General features: G+C 40.8%; 1 protein-coding gene across 1 annotated transcript in view; it reads left to right on the forward strand.

Annotated features, from left to right (window-relative positions):
• LOC106587053 (C-Jun-amino-terminal kinase-interacting protein 1) overlaps positions 1 to 21599 on the forward strand; it is a 156902-nt gene that overhangs the window by 119417 nt on the left and 15886 nt on the right. Inside the window, exons 7-9 of the mRNA XM_082969338.1 lie at positions 547 to 622; positions 2782 to 2954; positions 19389 to 19492. Coding sequence (XP_082825464.1) covers positions 547 to 622; positions 2782 to 2954; positions 19389 to 19492 — 353 coding nt within the window. The remainder of the gene's footprint in view (positions 1 to 546; positions 623 to 2781; positions 2955 to 19388; positions 19493 to 21599) is intronic.

Consider the following 21599-nt stretch of genomic DNA (forward strand, 5'->3'; position numbering starts at 1 on the left):
AACTCTATGGCAAAACTGGAAAATGGCTGTGACCAATGACCAACAATCAACTTGAAGAATTTTAAAAAGAATAATGGGCAAATATTATACAATCCATGTGTGCAACGCTCTTAGACTTATCCAAAAAGATTCACAGCTGCATTCACCGCCAAAGGTGCTTCAAAGTTTTGACTCAGGGGTGTGAATACTTATGTATTCAACATATTTATGCATTTAATTTTCAATACATTTGCAAAAATGTCTTCAAAATATTTTTCACTTTGTCATTATGGGGTATTATGAGTAGATGGAAGAGAACATCACATTTCATCCAGGCTGTACACACAACAAAATGTGGAATAAGTCAAGGGTATATGAATACTTTCTGAAGGCACTGTAGACATTAAAAAGTACGGAACCCAGAGTAGACGCTTGCGGGATACCTTTTATTAAATAAGGCATAAATAAAAAAAGTGATTGTTGTAAGTACAGTGTGTATTCTGTTAGATATACTTTGGAAACAGTACTTCAGAATAAAATGAACTCTTTTACTCCCGACTTCTCCAGGTGCAGAGCCATTTGGCTTGTTCTCCTGCCTCATAAATGGGGAAGAGAGGGAACAGAGTCACAGAGCCGTCTACAGGTGAGATACATCTTTATTATCATCATCACATCATCATTGTCTTGGTCACCATCATCATTGTCGTTGACGTCACCTGCACTATTGCTAATGAAATTTGGCAGGTATTTATACAAAGATACTTATTAAACACATACTTTTAGTATATAGCTGATCTGGGAATTGAACCCATAACTATATCCTAGCACTGATTAAGCAAAGACCTCTAACCCGTCATACTTACTCAGATGATCTTAATCACTAAAGTAATTGACCATTTACACTTTAGCCCTGCTTTGTAGCATTTAGTAATGTGACTTGTAAGTTATGCTCCATGACATATAGATTTGACAGGCCAAATGGGTCTCTTAGAATCAGTAGAGCAGAAAAACCTATGTATAGTTGCGTCGTTCCACAAATAGAGTACATTTTGCGTCCCTTTGATATGTTAAGTAGAAATTGTGCACAAATATTGCATTTTAAAAGACTATTACAGTATATTAAAATTAAGTTTTCTTTAATATAGACCATATGGACAAGTCTATACATTTTTCATAAATTGCCAAAATTCTGCATTTTAACATGTCACTTGCCAGGTTTTTCCGACTTCTAGGAAGATTTCAATCCACTTAACCACAACATTTCTCATAGTTTTCACCATCATTGTAAAGTAAGGGTCAACCCCTGTTACGTGAACTGAACTCTCATTTTAATATGGTGAAACTATTCCTTTTTAAAGGGATACTGCGAGATTTGGGGATTTACAGTAGCTCTTTATTCTACTTACCTAGTCTGATGAACTCAACATAATTTTTATGTCTCTGCATGCAGTTTGAAGGTAATTGACATTAGCTTATTGTTAGCGTAGCGCAATTGCTGGAATTCTCCAGGTACAGTAACCAGCTCCTCTCAAAAGCAGGGAAATATACCTTCTAACTATTCCAAAGCTGGTTGGTTGGTAATTTATAGTCCCACATAGTAATTTATATTTTCTAAATTCTCACAGTACACTCACAAACTATATTGGACAGCTATCTAGCTCAGAACTGAAGCGCTGTCCTGTTGTCGCAGCTGGCTGGCTGTGTGGAGAGAGGTTGCACATAGCCTTTTCTTGCACCTACAGCAGATGAATGAAATGTGTATAATTGCATTTAAAACAACTAGAATTGAAATATTATAGTTTATATATACACTGGTAAAAATACATAGAAAGTGCCAAACGCCTAGCTTTGGAGTAGCTTGAAGGTATTTGTCCATGCTTTTGAGAGGAGCGTGTCTACTGTACCTGTAGACATCCAGCAATTGTGCTAAGATAATGATGATCTAATGTTAATTATCTTTAAACTAAGCATTGGGCCAGTAACCAAAAGGTTGCTGGTTTGAATCCCCAAGCCGGTAAGGTCTGGAGTCATAAAAGCAATTAAATAAGTGTATGTTATTTGGCAGGTCACGGATCTCTGAAAAATTCAACCCCCCCCCCCCTGAAAGCTAAAAAACGAAATAACATTTTCAATAAATATTGAGTGTTTGACTGATTTGGACACAGAATGTGCAAAACCAACTCAATACATGTCGTTTGGTGTATACAGTGAAACTCATGGAAGTACTACCACAGAATTTTTTCAATTTGTTGAGCCTTTTACCATTACTCGTAACTTCATCATACATTTGAACAGTATAAGACAAGTGATCCTTCATGTACTGTCATGCAACCCTCTGTTTGCAAAACAATAGATTAAAACACACTTATATTTTGGGTTCTGATGGGGTACGACAGTTGAACTAAGCTCATGACACAAGTTATATTCTTCAAGAATCAATGGGTATACAACTGTATAATTAACTCAAAAGTTTAAAAAAATGTATGTAGCAACTGCAGATTGCCCCTTTAAGGAAGACAAATATTAAACAGTTTGATCCTGATAACCAAATGATTCAAGCACATGACATTGTAAGTACAGGAATATTTCTTAGCTATGGTGTTTGACCACTATAAGCAGTTCAGCAGTATATCTGTGAATCTTCTAAGCTGAGTGCTCTGTATCTGTTACCAGCCAAAGTACACAGGTGTAAACTTGAACGTTACACAGTTAAAAAAAATTGGCTCTGTAAGCATGAACAGGTTCTAAATCTGACTTGTTGTTATATCTGGCTGCTTGTCCCTGTTTCTGTGACGACAACAGGTTTGTTCCTCGCCATGATGATGAGCTGGAGTTGGAGGTGGATGACCCTGTACTGGTGGAGGTACAAGCAGAGGATTACTGGTACGAAGGCTATAACATGCGTACAGGCACCTGCGGCATCTTCCCTGCTTACTACGCCATAGAGGTCGCCAAGGAGCCAGAGAGCTTCAAAGGTGCAGTGCTTTGATCCCTGCTTATTTACACAGTGTTAAAATTCTAAATTAGTATTTGTAGCACTTTAAAGGGGCAATCTGTAGTTCAAACAATAACAAAGCCAACACCCCACCACTGATATGGTAAACAGGGATGGGACTGGAGAAATGGAAGACCTATGGATGAAAGGACTGACCATTCATGATATCAAAATTATAGTTTTTACCATGTTTTGAGGTTATGTAACTATTTAAAATGAAATTGTTTACACAGTGGAATAAAACAAGCTGATAGTTAAAAACTAAGCTAATGAGAATGTAGAAGTTATATTCTTCAAGAATCAATGGGTCCACAGTATATCATTAAATTAAAAGTCTAAAAACAGATGTAACAACTGCATATTGCCCCTTTAAGGAACACAAATATTAAACAGTTTGATCCTCATAACCTTTTTAACCTTTATTTAACCAGAAGGGAAGACCACCATTGTCACGTCCTGAACAGCAGATTGAGCTATTGTATTAGTTTTGGGGTCAGGACGTGGCAGTTTTGTGTGTGTGAATGTTTGTTGGTGATTGGGACTTCCAATTGAAGGCAGGTGTGTTGAGTTGCCTTTGATTGGAAGTCCTATATAGGTGTGTGTGTTTTTCTTTGGGGTTGTGGGTAGTTGTTTTTGCACTGCGTTTAATAGCCTGCAGAACTGTTGCCATCTTTATTGTTTTGTCAAGTGGATGCTTTACTCTTTTTTTTAAATTAAAACCATGAGTATCCACATTCCCGCTGCGCTTTGGTCCTCTTCTCTCCAGTACGACATTTTCTGTGATGAGTACGACATTTTTAGTGGCAACCATGAACTGAACAAAAATGAATGGCAACATATTGCCATTGGGCGAAACATATACACAATCGCAAATACCACTCAAATGGACAGCAATTGATTCAAAGCTTATAGCAACTGGCATATGGCAAATGCCAAGTCTCATACAGTAAAAATTCCAAAGATGGCGAGTTCGCTCCACCGTAAATGTTCATATTGCAAATGGACATGAAGTCAAGACCCAAGGGTCAAATTTTGAATCTTTCTAAAAGAAAAGTGCTTTCTGGACGTTTTTCAAACTTTTGCAATTTATTTTGTCAATAAAACATATAACAAATGATATGAACATACCTATTTGTCTTATTTTATTGAGTTTGTCCATAAGGCCTACAGTGAGGGAAAAAAGTATTTGATCCCCTGCTGATTTTGTACGTTTGCCCACTGACAAAGAAATTATCAGTCTATAATTTTAATGGTAGGTTTATTTGAACAGTGAGAGACAGAATAACAAGAAAAAATTCCAGAATACCGCATGTCAAAAATGTTATAAATTCATTTGCATTTTAATGAGGGAAATAATTATTTGACCCCCTCTCAATCAGAAAGATTTCTGGATTCCAGGTGTCTTTTTATACAGGTAACGAGCTGAAATTAGGAGCACCCTCTTAAAGGGAGTGCTCCTAATCTCAGCTTGTTACCTGTATAAAAGACACCTGTCCACAGAAGCAATCAATCAATCAGATTCCAAACTTTCCACCATGGCCAAGACCAAAGAGCTCTCCAAGAATGTCAGGGACAAGATTGTAGACCTACACAAGGCTGGAATGGGCTACAAGACCATCGCCAAGCAGCTTGGTGAGAAAGTGACAACAGTTAGTGCGATTATTCGCAAATGGAAAAAACACAAAAGAACTGTCAATCACCCTCGGCTTAGGGCTCCATGCAAGATCTCACCTTGTGGAGTTGCAATGATCATGAGAACGGTGAGGAATCAGCCCAGAACTACACGGGAGGATCTTGTCAATGATCTCAAGGCAGCTGGGACCATAGTCACCAAGAAAACAATTGGTAACGCACTACGCCGCGAAGGACTAAATCCTGCAGGTCCCCCTGCTCAAGAAAGCACAAATGCATGCCGTCTGAAGTTTGACAATCTGAATGACTCAGAGGACAACTGGGTGAAAGTGTTGTGGTCAGATGAGACCAAAATGGAGCTCTTTGGCATCAACTCAACTCGCCATGTTTGGAGGAGGAGGAATGCTGCCTATGACACCAAGAACACCATCCCCACCGTCAAACATGGAGGTGGAAACATTATGCTTTGGGGGTGTTTTTCTGCTAAGGGGACAGGACAACTTCACCGCATCAAAGGGACAATGGACGGGGCCATGTACCGTCAAATCTTGGGTGAGAACCTCCTTCCCTCAGTCAGGGCATTGGAAATGGGTCATGGATGGGTATTCCAGCATGACAATGACCCAAAACACACGGCCAAGGCAACAAAGGAGTGGCTCAAGAAGAAGCACATTAAGGTCCTGGAGTGGCCTAGCCAGTCTCCAGACCTTAAAATGCAATTAATTTAAAAAAACTTTTGGCATGCGTTTTTCTGGATTTTTTGTTGTTATTCTTTCTCTCACTGTTCAAATAAACCTACCATTAAAATTATAGACTGATCATTTCTTTGTCAGTGGGCAAACGTACAAAATCAGCAGGGGATCAAATACGTTTTTCCCTCACTGTATGTTTTGTCCATTTGCAATATATGACCATAGGAAGTCAAAAGTCAGTGAACCATTGCCAAATGGCATTAGAAATGTCGAAATGCCATACATAAGTATTGAAAGTGCCAAATCAGGATGTTATGTCCATTTGCCATATATGATCATAGGAAGTTGGCTTACGAACCCAAAAGTCTGTGAACCATGTCCAAATGGCATTTATACTGACCAAATGATATATATATCACTATGTTAAGCCATGAATCAACCTTGATAGTCTATTTATCATGTTTGATGACAGAAAAGTGGGACTGTTGTTTTTTTAAAGATTTTTTGAAAAACGTCCAAAATGACCCCTATTGGATGGGCTCGGGTGGGGAGTGCTCCCTACCCAGCTGTGGACCCCTTGCACCCCGCTAAAGGCATTAAAAACCATTCAAAAAATGTGCTCCTAGTAACCCGTTCCAATCACCAGGTGCACTGCTGTCCATTTGCAATGTCTTGCAATGGGCATTTACCATCATGAATTTGACATGCTCTAATATACTGCAGAAATGCCCAATTGACATGCCCGTTGAACTCGGGATGGCCGGGCAGTGATAGTGGTTCCTCTCCATCACTTGTGTTGATTTCATCATGTCGATTTGGTGACGGTAAAGCCCTCATTAAAAACATTGCAAATGTACTGTCCATTTGCAATGTCTTTCAATGGGCATTTACCGTCATGAATTTGACATGCTCTAATATACTCCAGAAATTCCCAATTGACTGGCCCGTTGAACTTGGGAAGACTGGGCAGTGATAGTGGTTCCTCTCCATCGCTCGTTGGTGTTGATTTCTGCATGTCAATTTGGTGATGGTTCATCACTGTTTAAACTTATTGCAAATGGACAAAAGTCAGCCAGCAAGTCAGCGTCCATCAGTCAATAAGATATCATTTTGACACCAAACTGATACATACTGACACCAAACCCACTTAGTCCAACATGTTTAGAAGCCAACTATCACATATTTCATAGCAGGCCGAAAATTCACAGCGCCTTCTGTTTAAACCACAATAAAAATGTAAAACACGTAGTTACATTCTATCTGTGGGTCCAGTTCACACATAACTCATCGTGCACTATCGACTTAAGCTATAGAACAGGTTTCTAAAGTTTCAGAGCTCTAGGTTTGACGATTCATTGATAGTTTGAACGCAGGTAACTATTGCAGGCTCTGTGTGTCTGTAAGTCCCACACTGTGTTACTCCATCCTTGGTGTGTGTGTGTGTGTGTGTGTGTGTGTGTGTGTGTGTGTGTGTGTGTGTGTGTGTGTGTGTGTGTGTGTGTGTGTGTGTGTGTGTGTGTGTGTTTTTCTTGGATATCTGATGGGAAAAATGACTGATTTACAGTTCATGAGGGTTGCCTAATCACACATATGAGGGTTTGAAAAGATGTGACCATTTTAACCCTTCAAAACAGCCCCTATGACCCCACTTTAAGGCACTTCCGGTTGGCACAGGAAGCAGCAAGTAAACACATATCCTCATTGGGGCAGGCTTTTACAGAATCCCGAGTTTCAAGTATTTACGTAAAGAACTGGCTGATTTTCAGAGGGTTGAATGCAGTGTTTTTCACAAACTGCAGGTTGGGTATATCAAAAAACATTTAGGGTGAATTTAACCACTTCCGGTTGCTCCAGGAAGCTTAGAATCAACACAGGTCGTCCTCATAGTGGCCTGATGGATTGTCATCGAAGACAGTTTCATATGACATTCATAACCCACATAGGCTTCAGGTTGAAATAAGGGCAGCAGGCAATGTATTCCTATGGGGAGAGATGTCATTGTAAACTGTTAGATGAAAACACCCTGTTTTCACTATGAAGGGTTAATGCCACACGGTCAAGGTTAGGCTTGCACAGATCGGGAGGACGTTAGGAATGTTCCTATGGTTGAATTGTGCTTCTAACCCGAACAGTTCTGCCACTGTTACCCAAAAGCACCTGAAGTTTAGGCCAGGCTTCACTTTGGGCCTACTGATTTGCACGGTCGCTGCGGTCAGACCGAGTGAGCTACAGTCAAGTTGGGCATCTCGTTGAAGTTGGCACGGCCTAGAGACTGCGGTGATGCCATTTGCCAACACTTTTAGTGTTTATTTCAGTCTGTCATTTTGGTGATTGTTCATCACTGTTTAAACCTATTGCAAATGTACAAAAGTCAGCCAGCAAGTCAGCGTCCATCAGTCAATAAAATATTATTCTGACACCAAACTGATACAAACTGACACCAAACCCACTTTGTCCAACTCGTTTAGAAGCCAACTATCACATATTTCATAGCAGGCCCAAAATTCACAGCGCCTTCTGTTTAAACCATAATAAAAACGTAAAACACATAGTTACGTTCTAGCTGCGGGTCCAGTTCCAACATTATGTGTAGGCCTAGCTCTGAGGAGACCCCGAATCCCAAGTTTCGGCTCGATAGGTCATTCGGAGCCCGAGCAGCGACCTTAATTAGTGCTGGAAATTCACTTTTTCCGGGCATGCTACGGGGTCCCTGCCGAGCTATCGGACAGAAACTTTAGGGTCCGTCTCTATGGGCCGAGGTGGTTTCAATGCACCTAGTCTTGTACCTCTGGGACTTTTCTAAATGTCGTCATTTTCGCGATGGTCAAAATGAATTGAAGTCATTGCAAATGTACAAGGCTGTTTCTCGGCCTGAGGACCTTCTAGAGCCACATAACTCATCATGCACGGTCGACTTAAGCTCTAGAACATGTATATAAAGTTTCAGAGCTCTAGGTTTGACGGTTCTTTGATAGTTCGAACACAGTTACCTATTGCAGGCTCTGTGTGTCTATTAGCCCCATACTGTGTCACTCCCCATTGACTCTGTGTGATTTCAGAAAATCACAGAAATCATGTAGAGCTCCGAAACCCACCTTAACGGATTCATCTGAATACGCCGCAACTGGATCTGTAACGTTTTTGGGGAAAAAAAGACATTTCTTTAACTATCACCAATTGTACATTGTACGATTTCTCGTAAATTAGGACAGATAAATGGCTGGTTCTTTTTTTTCCTGACACCGTAGGTTCATGTCCGTAGGTTCAATTAGCACTCTATTACCGTTTTTGACCTTTAATCCCAGAAAATGGGCCTTAACTCAGAAAGCGTTGAGGCCTCAACGCCATCTTGTTTCTGGGCTAAAAACCCATTTGGCCAAACCTGTGCTCACCGAGTTTCGTCTTCAAAGTCTTTTCCGTTTTGTGCATTTACAATAAGCAGCCAATCACCATCTGGTGGAATTTTCCAAAAGAGCGGAAACATTACCAAAAATTTCAAATTTCATAAAATGGAGACCAAATGTCCGAGATACTTCATTTGATGACTTCCCGGAAGATCTGGCCCTGGGGCACGGCCTGAGGCCATCAGCCTATTTTACAAACATTTGCGGACGTCTAGTAAGGGACCGTACATTTGCAATATGGAGTTTACCCAAAAGGGCTTTGTAGATGAACACATACAAATGTATCTTTCTGCGCATATAATGTGAGGTCCAACCTACCATTTGGTGCAATGTGCAGTGGTAGGTGAGTGACTTGGCTTTTGTAATAAAGTGCAAGGATGCATGATAAACAGAGTCCAGTCTCTGTAAGACAGAGGAGGTTGCATGCATATACAACAAGTCACCATAATCAATTAGAGAGAGAAAAGTGGCCTGAACAAGCTTCTTTCTAGCCATAAATGGGAAGCAAACCTTATTATGAAAATAAAAAATCCAATTTCAATTTAAGCGTTGTCACAAGATGATCCACATTAACTTTAAAGGACAACTTGTCGTCCGATCAAATACCTAGGTATTTGTAGGATGACACTTTTTCAATGGATAAGCCACCAAATGTGACAACGCTAACGTTCTCTGGAGGAGTTCTAGCTCTGGTAAAGATCATGAATTTAGTTTTTTTGTACATTCAAGACCAGTTTGAGACCATAAAGGAAGGCCTGCAGTGACTGAAAAGCAGTCCGGAGCTTTTCAACAGCCTGAACCAGAGAAGGGGCATATAAATATATGACTGTATCATGTGCATATAAACTCAGCGAAAATAGAAGTGTCTCTTTTTCAGGACCCTGTCTTTCAAAGATAATTTGTAAACATCAAAATAACTTCACAGATCTTCTTTGTACAGGGTTTAAACACTGTTTCCCATGCTTGTTCAATAAACCAAAAACAATTAATGAACATGCACCTGTGGAACGGTCGTTAAGACACTAACAGCTTACAGATGGTAGGTAATTAAGGTCACAGTTATGAAAACTTATGACACTAAAGAGGCCTTTCTACTGACTCTGAAAAACACCAAAAGAAAGATGCCCAGGGTCCCTGCTCATCTGCGTGAATGTGCCTTAGGCATGCTGCAAGGAGGCATGACGACTGCAAATGAGGCCAGGGCAATAAATTGCAATGTCCGTACTGTGAGACGCCTAAGACAGCACTACAGGGTGACAGGACGGACAGCTGATCGTCCTCGCAGTGGCAGACCACGTGTAACAACACCTGCACAGGATCGGTACATCCGAAAATCACACCTGCGAGACAGGTACAGGATGGCAACAACAACTGCCCAAGTTACACCAGGAACGCAAAATCCGATCCATCAGTGCTCAGACGGTCCGCAATAGGCTGAGAGAGGCTAGACTAAGAGCTTGTAGGCCTGTTGTAAGCCTTACCAGACATCACCGGCAACAACGTCGCCTATGGGCACAAACCCACCATCGCTGATGGGTTTCGCGTTTATCGTCGAAGGAATGAGCGTTACATCAAGGCCTGTACTCTGGAGTGGGATCGATTTGGAGGTGGAGGGTCCATCATGGTCTGGGGCGGTGTGTCACAGCATCATCGGACTGAGCTTGTTGTCATTGTAGGCAATCTCAATGCTGTGCGTTACAGGGAAGACATCCTCCTCCCTCATGTGGTACCCTTCCTGCAGGCTCATCCTGACATGATCCTCCAGCATGACAATCCCACCAGCCATACTGCTCATGATTTCCTGCAAGACAGGAATGTCATTGTTCTGCCATGGCCAGCGAAGAGCCCGGATCTCAATCCTATTAACCTGTTGGGTCTAGGGGGCAGCATTTGCACGTCTGGATAAAAAAAATGTACCCGATTTAATCTGGTTACTAATCCTACCCAGTAACTAGAATATGCATATACTTATTATATATGGATAGAAAACACTCTAAAGTTTCCAAAACTGTTTGAATGGTGTCTGTGAGTATAACAGAACTCATTTGGCAGGCAAAACCCTGAGACATTTTCTGACAGGAAGTGGATACCTGATGTGTTGTATTGACTTCAAACCTATCCCATTGAAAAACACAGGGGTTTAGGAATATTTTGGCACTTCCTATTGCTTCCACTAGATGTCACCAGCCTTTACAAAGTGTTTTGAGTCTTCTGGAGGGAGATCTGACCGAACAAGAGCCATGGAACGGTGATGTCCCATTAGACACCTGGCGCGCTACTTCATGTTGGGTACCCTCGTTCCAATACGTTATAAAAGGCTATGCATTCGTCCACCTTGAATATTATTCATGTTCTGGTTAAAAAAGGCCCTAATGATTTATGCTATACAACGTTTGACATGTTTGAACGAACGGAAATATATTTTTTCCCCTCGTTCATGACGAGAAGTCCGGCTGGCTTACATCATGTGCTAACGAGACGGAGATTTTTGGACATAAATGATGAGCTTTTTTGAACAAAACTACATTCGTTATGGACCTGTGATACCTGGAAGTGACATCTGATGAAGAGAATCAAAGGTAATGGATTATTTACATAGTATTTTCGATTTTAGATCTCCCCAACATGACGTCTAGTCTGTATCGCAACGCGTATTTTTCTGGGCACAGTGCTCAGATTATTGCAAAGTGTGATTTCCCAGTAAGGTTATTTTTAAATCTGGCAAGTTGATTGCGTTCAAAAGATGTAAATCTATAATTCTTTAAATGACAATATAATATTTTACCAATGTTTTCTAATTTTAATTATTTAATTTGTGACGCTGACTTGACTGCCGGTTATTGGAGGGAAACGATTTCCTCAACATCAATGCCATAGTAAAACGCTGTTTTTGTATATAAATATGAACTTGATAGAACTAAAAATGCATGCATTGTCTAACATAATGTCCTAGGAGTGTCATCTGATGGAGATTGTAAAAGGTTAGTGTATCATTTTAGCTGGTTTTATGGTTTTGGTGACCCTGTCTTTGACTTGACAAAACATTACACACAACTCTTGTAAATGTACTGTCCTAACATACTCTAAATTTATGCTTTCGCCGTAAAACCTTTTTGAAATCGTAAAACGTGGTTAGATTAAGGAGATGTTTATCTTTCAAATGGTGTAACATAGTTGTATTTTTGAAAAATTTGAATTTTGACATTTATTTGGATTCAAATTTGCCGCTCTTGAAATGCACCTGCTGTTGATGGAGTGCACCACGGGTGGCACGCTAGCGTCCCACCTAGCCCCAAGAGGTTAAGCACGTCTGGGACCTGTTGGATCGGAGGGTGAGGGCTAGGGCCATTCCCCCCAGAAATGTCTGGGAACTTGCAGGTGCCTTGGTGGAAGAGTGGGGTAACATCTCACAGCAAGAACTGGCAAATCTTGTGCAGTCCATGAGGAGAAGATGCACTGCAGTACTTAATGCAGTTGGTGGCCACACCAGATCCTGTGACTTTTGATTTTGACCCCCCCTTTGTTCAGGGACACATTATTCAATTTCTGTTAGCTTCTTCTGCTAGCGTCCCACCTCGACAACAGCCAGTGAAATTGCAGGGCGCCAAATTCAAAACAACAGAAATCTCATAATAAAAATTCCTCAAACATACAAATATTATACACCGTTTTAAAGATAAACGTCTTGTTAATCCAGCCACAGTGTCTGATTTCAAAAAGGCTTTACAGTGAAAGCATATCATACGATTATGTTTGGTCAACGCCTAGTCACAAAAAAACATACAGACATTTTCCAGCCAGAGAGGAGTCACAAAAAGCAGAAATAGAGATAAAATTAATCACTAACCTTTGATGATCTTCATCAGATGGCACTCATAGGACTTCATGTTACACAATACATGTATGTTTTGTTCGATAAAGTTCATATTTATATCCAAAAATCTCAGTTTACATTGACGCGTTATGTTCAGTAATGTTTGGCCTCTAAAAAACATCCGATGATTTTGCAGAGAGCCACATCAATTTACAGAAATACTCATCATAAACTTTGTTTAATAAAGATACAAGTGTTATGCATAGGATTATAGATAAACTTCTCCTTAATGCAACCGCTGTGTCAGATTTCAAAAAAGCTTTACGGTGAAAGCACACCATGCGATAATCTGAGTACAGCAGTCAGCCACCAAAACAAGCCATACAGATACCTGTCATGTTGTGGAGTCAACAAAAGTCAGAAATAGTGTTAGAAATATTGACTTACCTTTGATGATATTCATCAGAATGCACTCCTAGGAATCCCAGTTCCACAATAAATGTTTGTTTTGTTCGATAAAGTTCATTTTTATGTCCAAATACCTCCTTTTTGTTTGCGCATTTAGTCCAGCAATCCAAATGCACAAAGCGCGCTCACAAAGTCCAGACGAAAAGTCAAAAAAGTTTCATTATAGTTCGTAGAAACATGTCAAACGATGTATATAATCAATCTTTAGGATGTTTTTATCATAAATCTTCAATAATATTCCAACCGGACAATTCCTTTGTCATTAGAAAGGAAAGGGAACGGAGCTCGTGCTCACGGCTGCGCGCGATCAACAACTCAAGGCTTTCAGCCAGACCACTGGTTCAAACAGCTCTTATTCGCTCCCCTTTCACAATAGAAGCCTGAAACAACGTTCTAAAGACTGTTGACATCTAGTGGAAGCCTTGGGAAGTGCAATCTAACCCCATATACACTGTATATTGGATAGGAATTCACTTGAAAAACTACAAACATCAGATTTCCGACTTCCTGGTTGGATTTTTCTCAGGTTTTTGCCTGCCATATGAGTTCTGTTATACTCACAGACATTATTTTAACAGTTTTGGAAACTTCAGAGTGTTTTCTATCCAAATCTACTAATTATATGCATATTCTCGTTTCTGGGCAGGAGTAGTAACCAGTTTAAACCGGGGGCGTTTTTTATCCGGCCGTGCAAATACTGCAGTGGGGGGGGGTTCCCTCTGCTGTTTCCTGTAGTCCACGATCATCTTCTTTGTTTTGTTGAAGTTGAGTGAGAGGTTATTTTCCTGACACCCCACTCCGAGGGCCCTCACCTCCTCCCTGTAGGCTGTCTTGTCGTTGTTGGTAATCAGGCCTACCACTGTAGTGTCGTCTGCAAACTTGATGATTGAGTTGGAAGTGTGCATGGCCACGCAGTCATGGGTGAACAGAGAGTACAGGAAAGGGCTGAGAACGCACTCTTGTGGAGCCCCAGTGTTGAGGATCAGCGGGGTGGAGATGTAGTTTCCCACCTTCACCACCTGGGGGCGGCCCGTCAGAAAATCCAGGACCCAGTTGCACAGGGCGAGGTCGAGACCCAGGGTCTCGAGCTTAATGACAAGTTTTCAGGGTACTATGGTGTTAAATGCTGAGCTGTGGTCTATGAACAGCATTCTTACATAGGTATTCCTCTTGTCCAGATGGGATAGGGCAGTGTTCAGTGTGATGGCGATTGCATCGTCAGTGGACCTATTAGGGGGGTAAGCAAATTGGAGTGGATCTAGGGTATCAGGTAGGGTGGAGGTGATATGATCCTTCATTAGTCTCTCAAAGCACTTCATGATGACAGAAGTGAGTGCAATGGGGCAATCGTCATTTAGTTCAGTTACCTTAGCTTTCTTGGGAACAGGAACAATGGTGGCCATCTTGAATTATGTGGGGACAACAGACTGGGATAGGGATTGGTTGAATATGTCTTTTTCTAATCCGTGATTGACTGTAGCCCCTGCCACATTCGTCTCGTGTTTGAGTTGCGTTGAATTGCGGTTAAAATCCCCAGCTACAATAAATGCAGCCTCAAAATGTATGGTTTCCAGTTTACATGGAGTCCAGTGAAGTTCTTTCAGGGCCGATGAGGTATCTGCTTGGGGGGATATACACGGCTGTGACTATAATCGAAGAGAATTCTCTTGGAAGATAATGCGGTCGGCATTTGATTGTAAGGAATTCTAGGTCAGGTGAACAAAAGGACTTGAGTTCCTGTATGTTGTTGTGATTACACCATGAGTCGTTAATCATAAAGCATACACCCCCGCCCTTCTTCTTACCAGAGAAATGTTTGTTTCTGTCAGCGCGATGCTTGAAGGTAACCGGGTGGCTGTACCGGCTCTGACAACGTATCCAGAGTGAGCCATGTTTCCGTGAAACAGAGAATGTTACAATCTCTGATGTCTCTCTGGAAGGCAACTCGTGCCCTAATTTCGTCAACCTTGGTATCAAGAGTTTGGACACTGGCGAGTAATATGCTAGGAAGTGGTGGATGGTGTGCTCGCCTTCTGAGTCTGACCAGCAGGCCGCTCCGTCTGCCTCTCCTGCGGCGACCGTGTTGTTTTGGGTCGGCCTCTGGGATAAGATCGCATGTCCAGGGTGGAGGTCCAAACAAAGGATCATTAATGATGTCGTTTGCCACTGCCGTAGCTGCAGTTCTGGTGCTGTGCCCCGATCTAAAGCCAGACTGAACCCCGCTCAGTATGTTCTTTTCAATTATACGTTTTTTAACTGTGAGTTCACTAGGGATTCATAGACTTTTGTCAGGATAAGGAGTTTAGAGACGAGAGGTCGGGGTCCAGGTTGTCTGGACCTGCAGACTTTTTAGTGTCTATAGCCTTTAGTGCTTTATAGACCTCAGTATAAGAAACAGACTCAAAGTTAAAATGGTTCACAGAGCTTACATTAGAGGAACCAACAGATATGAAGTGCTTGTTAAAAACCCCTACAATATTGGCTTTATCCTTCACTTCATTAGAATCTATCATTAAATGATCAGGAAGGCCAGAGGGTACATTTGAACCTGACACTGATTTGATTAGCTTCCAGAACTCACTAGGGTTGTTTAGGTTCTCTGTGACTGCATTTAAATAGCAATCTGATTTGGAATTCCTGATCAATCCTGTGCATTTGTTTCTTAGTGCTCTGAAGGAGGCCCAGTCAACAGGAGCATTTGTATGTCTAGCTTGAGCCCAAGATATATTTATCTTTCTAATTAATTCTGCCAAGTTATCTGAAAACCATGGATTGTCCCTTCCACTGATTCAAAATTTCTTCACAGGGGCATGCTTATCGCAAATCGACACAAATGTAATATAAAAATAGTCCCAGGCAGTGTTAACATTGGGAATCAGACTTACTCTGTCAATATTATGGTACAGATCATGTAAGAACGCTTGCTCATCAAACTGTCTAAAATTTCTTTTAAAAATACAACAGGTTGTGGCTTTGGCCATTTTTGTATTTCTAACACAAGCAATTGCACAGTGATCATTGACATCATTACAGAATATCCCAGTCGATGTATATTTGTGAGGGGTATTCGTTAGAATAATGTCCAATAGCGTTGATTTGTTAGGCATTCTGGAATCGGTCTTGTAGGCGCATTTTTTTATTTTTTATTTCACCTTTATTTAACCAGGTAGGCCAGTTGAGAACAAGTTCTCATTTACAACTGCGACCTGGCCAAGATAAAGCAAAGCAGTGCAACACAAACAACAACACAGAGTTACACATGGAATAAACAAACGTGCAGTCAATAACACAATAGAAAAAGTCTATATACAGTGTGTGCAAATTGCGTAAGGAGGTAAGGAAATAAATAGAAGCGAAGTAATTGCAATTTAGCAAATTAACACTGGAGTGATAGATGTGCAGATGATGATGTGCAAGTAGAAATACTGGTGTGCAAAAGAGAGAAAAAAGTAAATAAAACAATATGGGGATGAGGTAGGTAGTTGGATGGGCTATTTACAGATGGGCTGTGTACAGCTGCAGCGATCGGTAAGCTGCACAGATAGCTGATGCTTAAAGTTAGTGAGGGAGATATAAGTCTCCAACTTCAGCGATTTTTGCACTTCGTTCCAGTCATTGGCAGCAGAGAACTGGAAGGAGAGGCGGCCAAAGGAGGTTTTGGCTTTGGGGATGACCAGTGAGATATACCTTCTGGAGCATGTGGTTGTTGTTATGGTGACCAGTGAGATGAGATAAGGCGGAGCTTTACCTAGCAGAGACTTATAGATGACCTGGAGCCAGTGGGTCCGGTGACGAATATGTAGTGAGGCCAGCATTAATTAATTGAGCGAGATTCAGAGAGTCACACAGTTCTTTAAAAGAGTCCAATACAGATGTAAGCATGTCCCACTTCAAATCTCCTAAAATAATGAATTCAGAGTCCTTTAGCCTGTGCAGGACATCAGAAAGAGAGTTAAGCGCATCTCCTGAAGCCGAGGGCGGTCTGCAGTAGCCGACTACAATGATGTGGGAGTCCTTATAGATGTTCACTTTAACCGCAAGCAATTCAAAATGTTTGGCTTTGGTAATCGAGATAATTTCAGGTGTTAAACTCAGGATTTCAAATAAATTGCAACCCCTCCGTCTTTACTCATCCAATCTGTTCTAAAAACCGTGTAGAAATTGAGTTATTTGACACAGATTTCTTTAGCCAAGTTTCTGATTAAACCATTACGTCTGCATGTGTCGTTTTGGCCCATATTTTAAATCATGTCTATTTTTGGAAATAGACTTCTGACATTAACAAGAGAGAGGCCAAAACCTGCTCTGTTTTTAAAATCATGGTGTGTAACCAGTCGCAGATTGCCCCTTTAAAGAACACTATTGTGTTGACAGCTCTATAGGTGAAAATATTGATGCACATTACAGTACTTGGCATTGAGCCAACCTTGTGTAGAGCACTTTAACTCTTCCCTTCTGTTCCGGGTCAAATTGACCAAGAACAAATACAAAATTATTTTATGCCATTTTCAACCATGACCCATGGGTCTCAAACTTGCAAAACATGTAATTAAACAAATCTAATAAAAATTAAACCCGGTACCGGAATAGTGACATGATGTTCTAGGTACATTTTATTCTCAATTTGACCTTGAACTTGGTCTAGATAACTATATAAATACATATATATATATATATGAGAGAGAGAAACAAACTGCTTACTGCACAGGAATGGTGCAACCATGATGATCACATAGATATATGTATGATGTCCCTATGATGCTCGTAGGCTGAGCAACACTAATCTGAAGTCAAATTGAAGTAAATTTGACCTTGACTTTTGTACTAGAGACAAATGGTATTATCTGCAATTAAAAATCCATCCATGATGATATATATTCTCAAGGATATATGTATGCTTTCCCTGTGATGTTCAGAGGCCGAGGAACAGTGATCTGAAGTTTGGCAAAACATTTGCTATAAAGGTCATAAATGTCATAAAATGTCATAATGTGATTGATTTATGACTTTGGTACGGTAATCAAACATTTGGCTCTAACTTTTGAACAGTTGGGTCCATCAACTTCGGGGAAAATCATATGAAAGAGGACACTCTAAGCTACTATAAAATACATTTGAGGAGGTTAAAATCCTATATTTGTGATCTTGATGTACTTACTGTACTGATCAAATTGACCCAGAACACAAACAGTGTGGGCAGAGTAGAACATAAGGGAAGGGCTAAAAGTACCTTGTCCAGCACTAACCCATTATTATGTATGCAGGGCTTAAATGCTGACCCATCTTCATTCAGAGCACTTTAAAGGTCCATTATGTAGCTTTGTGGAAGAACCAACAGATTTCACATAGAAATGGGAGTTGATATGTCATTCTCATTGAAAGCAAGTCTGATAAGTAGTAGATATGTTCTATGTACAATATTTCTATGCTCCCCCTCCATAAGTTTCATTTTTGTGTCTTTTTACTTTCAGTTCTGTACACCAGCTTCAAACAGATGAAAGTACATCATTTTTTCTCTTCTCACTAAGGACATGCTCCAATGAATGCTTCTTTAGCTAGATAGCCAGCTAAACTTTTCTTAACACTAATCCTCCGAGAACCAGGCTGGAGATATAATTTGAAGATTTAATTTCACAAGTCTAAAAGTGTACGCACAAAAACTATAAGCACAGCATGCAAAAAGGTAAGTATGATATTATCACATATATAGATAGATACATGTAGAATTGGATGTATCAAAGCTAAACAGTAACACATAACATGTTGGGACAACAGCAGGAGAGAACAATGATTTACAGGTCTCACAAGGTAGGTATAGGCTACAATAGTCTGTTGTAGATGGGGCAATTTACAGGGAGGTGAACATCCAGGATGAACCAAAATAGACCAAACAGGTAGGACCCAGGTGAGCATACTAACACAAATACACATTTGCATACACACACATCCATGCTGTTTAGCATGACGATTAAAGAGAGAAACATTAATAGCAATGAGGCTAGCTAACGTCCAAGCTAAACACCATACATTTCAATGGGATCAGCGGATCCCGTTTTAGCAAGCGATCTTTTTAACATCATACAAAGTAATAAATGGTGAAATAATAAGAACATAAACACACATTAACAAGGAATATGAATACTTACAGATTAGTTACAGGATGGAATGTTGCTTATCTCGAGGATTGTTAAGTGGTTGCAGTTACTAAGCTGCAATATACAAAAACCGGTGAGGATAAATCTTTATGCGGTCCATGACAGTTGTTGATGGTACAATTATTCTCTACATTATATATTGTTTTTGTCATTAGAAACCAGGAAATGGCAGAGCTATTTCTACACATTGCGCCTTTAAATGTACTGTAGCATCCATAGTTAATATTTTTCTCTCTCTCTCTCCCACAGTGAAGAGCAGTGAATGGGTAGACAGATATCACATGAAATTCCTGGGCTCGGTCCAAGTGCCCTACCACAAAGGCAACGATGTTCTGTGTGCAGCTATGCAGAAGGTATGGGAGGTGCTGTGTGTTTTCTTGTGAAAGAAAGAGTGAGAGGATAGAAAGAGTATGAGAGAGATATCAACTGGCACATTACCAAAGAAGATCATAAGCTTTAACTGAGAGAGAGAGGGGGAGAAATAGACAGATGGATGAAGAGACAAATGGAGTGAGTAGGAAGATGGGAAATAATGGGGGAGAAAATAGTATTGAAAATAGAATGTTATTACACCAGGGTTAGGGTTGAAATTCAGAAATTAATTCAAAGTCTATATCCTGTAGGGTGTGGGCAAATAAAACAAAATTCAAATTTAAGAATAGAATTGGAATTAAAAGACCAATTCGCATCTCAATTCAGAATTGACCCCAACCCTGTATTACACAAACAAGCATTGACAGGAGAAGAATCTGAGATTACAAATTAGAAAGGTTAAGACAGGAAATCATTAAAACAAGATAGAAAAGAAAAGAGGACAGAGGCAGGTTGAAAAGAGTTATTAGCCATTGCTCATAGCTACACTACATGACCGAAAGTATGTGTACATCTGCTCGTCGAACATCTCATTCCAAAATCATGGGAATTAATATGGAGTTGGTCCCCCCTTGGCTGCTATAACAGCCTCCACTCTTCTGGGAAGGCTCTCCACTAGATATTGGAACATTGCTGTTGGGACTTGCTTCTTTTCATAAGATGGTGCCAGAGAGGATGGCTGCCGTTTCAAGGGATCTTAACCAACCGTGCTATTTTGTAACTTATTTTGTACATAATGTTGCTGCTACTGTCTCTTATGACTGAAACCAGCTTCTGGAAATCAGAACAGCAATTACTCACTTTAAAATGGACAAACAATTTCTCTTTAATGAGTCGGACGAGAGTGATTTACTCCAGACACCCATCCCCTGTAAGGATTGATGCTGGAGATAGGAAGCAGGTACAGAGAGTGAACATTTAATAACCATGGACAGGAACAGAATATGGACAGCGGCTGGACAGGGGAAACGTAACAGACAATAATGCTGACACGGGGATGAAACAGAGGAAACAGACAGATATAGGGAAGGCAATCAAAACGTGAAGGAGTCCAGGTGAGTCCAATGAGTGCTGATGCACGTAATGATGGTGACAGGTGTGCGCAATCAAAGGCAGCCTGGTGCCCTCGAGCGCCAGAGAGGGAGAGCGGGAGCAGGCATCACATCCCCGTCATTCGCAGGAGAAAAAGACGGAAGAGGTATCGTGGAAAGAGATCGGGGTGTCTTGTGAGGATCCGCCGACGAGTGGCTAATCTGCCTTTGCCATCCGTACCATTGGCCAACATACAACTGCTGGATAATAAACTTGACGAACTAAAAGCACGTATATCCTACCAACGGGACATTGAAAACGGTAATATCTTATGTTTCACCAAGTCATGGCTGAACGATGGCATGATTAACTTACAGCTGGCGGGTTACACACTGTATCAGCAGGATAGGACAGCAGCCTCTGGTAAGACATGGGGGGTGGTCTATGTATATTTGTAAACAACACCTGGTGCACGATATCTAAGGAAGTCTCAAGGTTTTGCTCGCCTGAGGTAGAGTATCTCATGATAAGCTGTAGACCACACTATCTACCTAGAGAGTTTTCATCTGTATTTTTCGTAGCTGTCTACATACCACCACAGAACGAGGCTGGAATTAAGACTGCTCTCAATGAGCTGTATACCGCCATAATCAAACAGGAAAACGCTCATCCAGAGGCGGTGCTCCAAGTGGTCGGGAACTTTAATTCAGGGAAACTTAAATGCGTTTTACCTCATCTCTACCAGCATCTTAAATGTGCAACCAGAGGGAAAAAAACTCTAGTCCAGATTTACTCCACACACAGAGACACGTACAAAGCTTTCCCTCACCCTCCATTTGGCAAATCTGACCATAATTCTATCCTCCCGAATCCTGCTTTCAAGCTAAAATTAAAGCAGGAAGCACCAGTGACTCGGTCCATATAAAAATGCGGTCAGATGAAGCAGATGCTAAGCGACATAACTGTTTTGCTAGCACAGACTGGAATATGTTCCGGGATACTTCCGATGGTATTGAGGATACACCACATCAGTCACTGGCTTCATGAATAAGTGCA

The sequence above is a fragment of the Salmo salar genome, chromosome 26 (assembly GCF_965601325.2).
Source record: "Salmo salar chromosome 26, fSalSal1, whole genome shotgun sequence".
Lineage (NCBI taxonomy): Eukaryota > Metazoa > Chordata > Actinopteri > Salmoniformes > Salmonidae > Salmo > Salmo salar.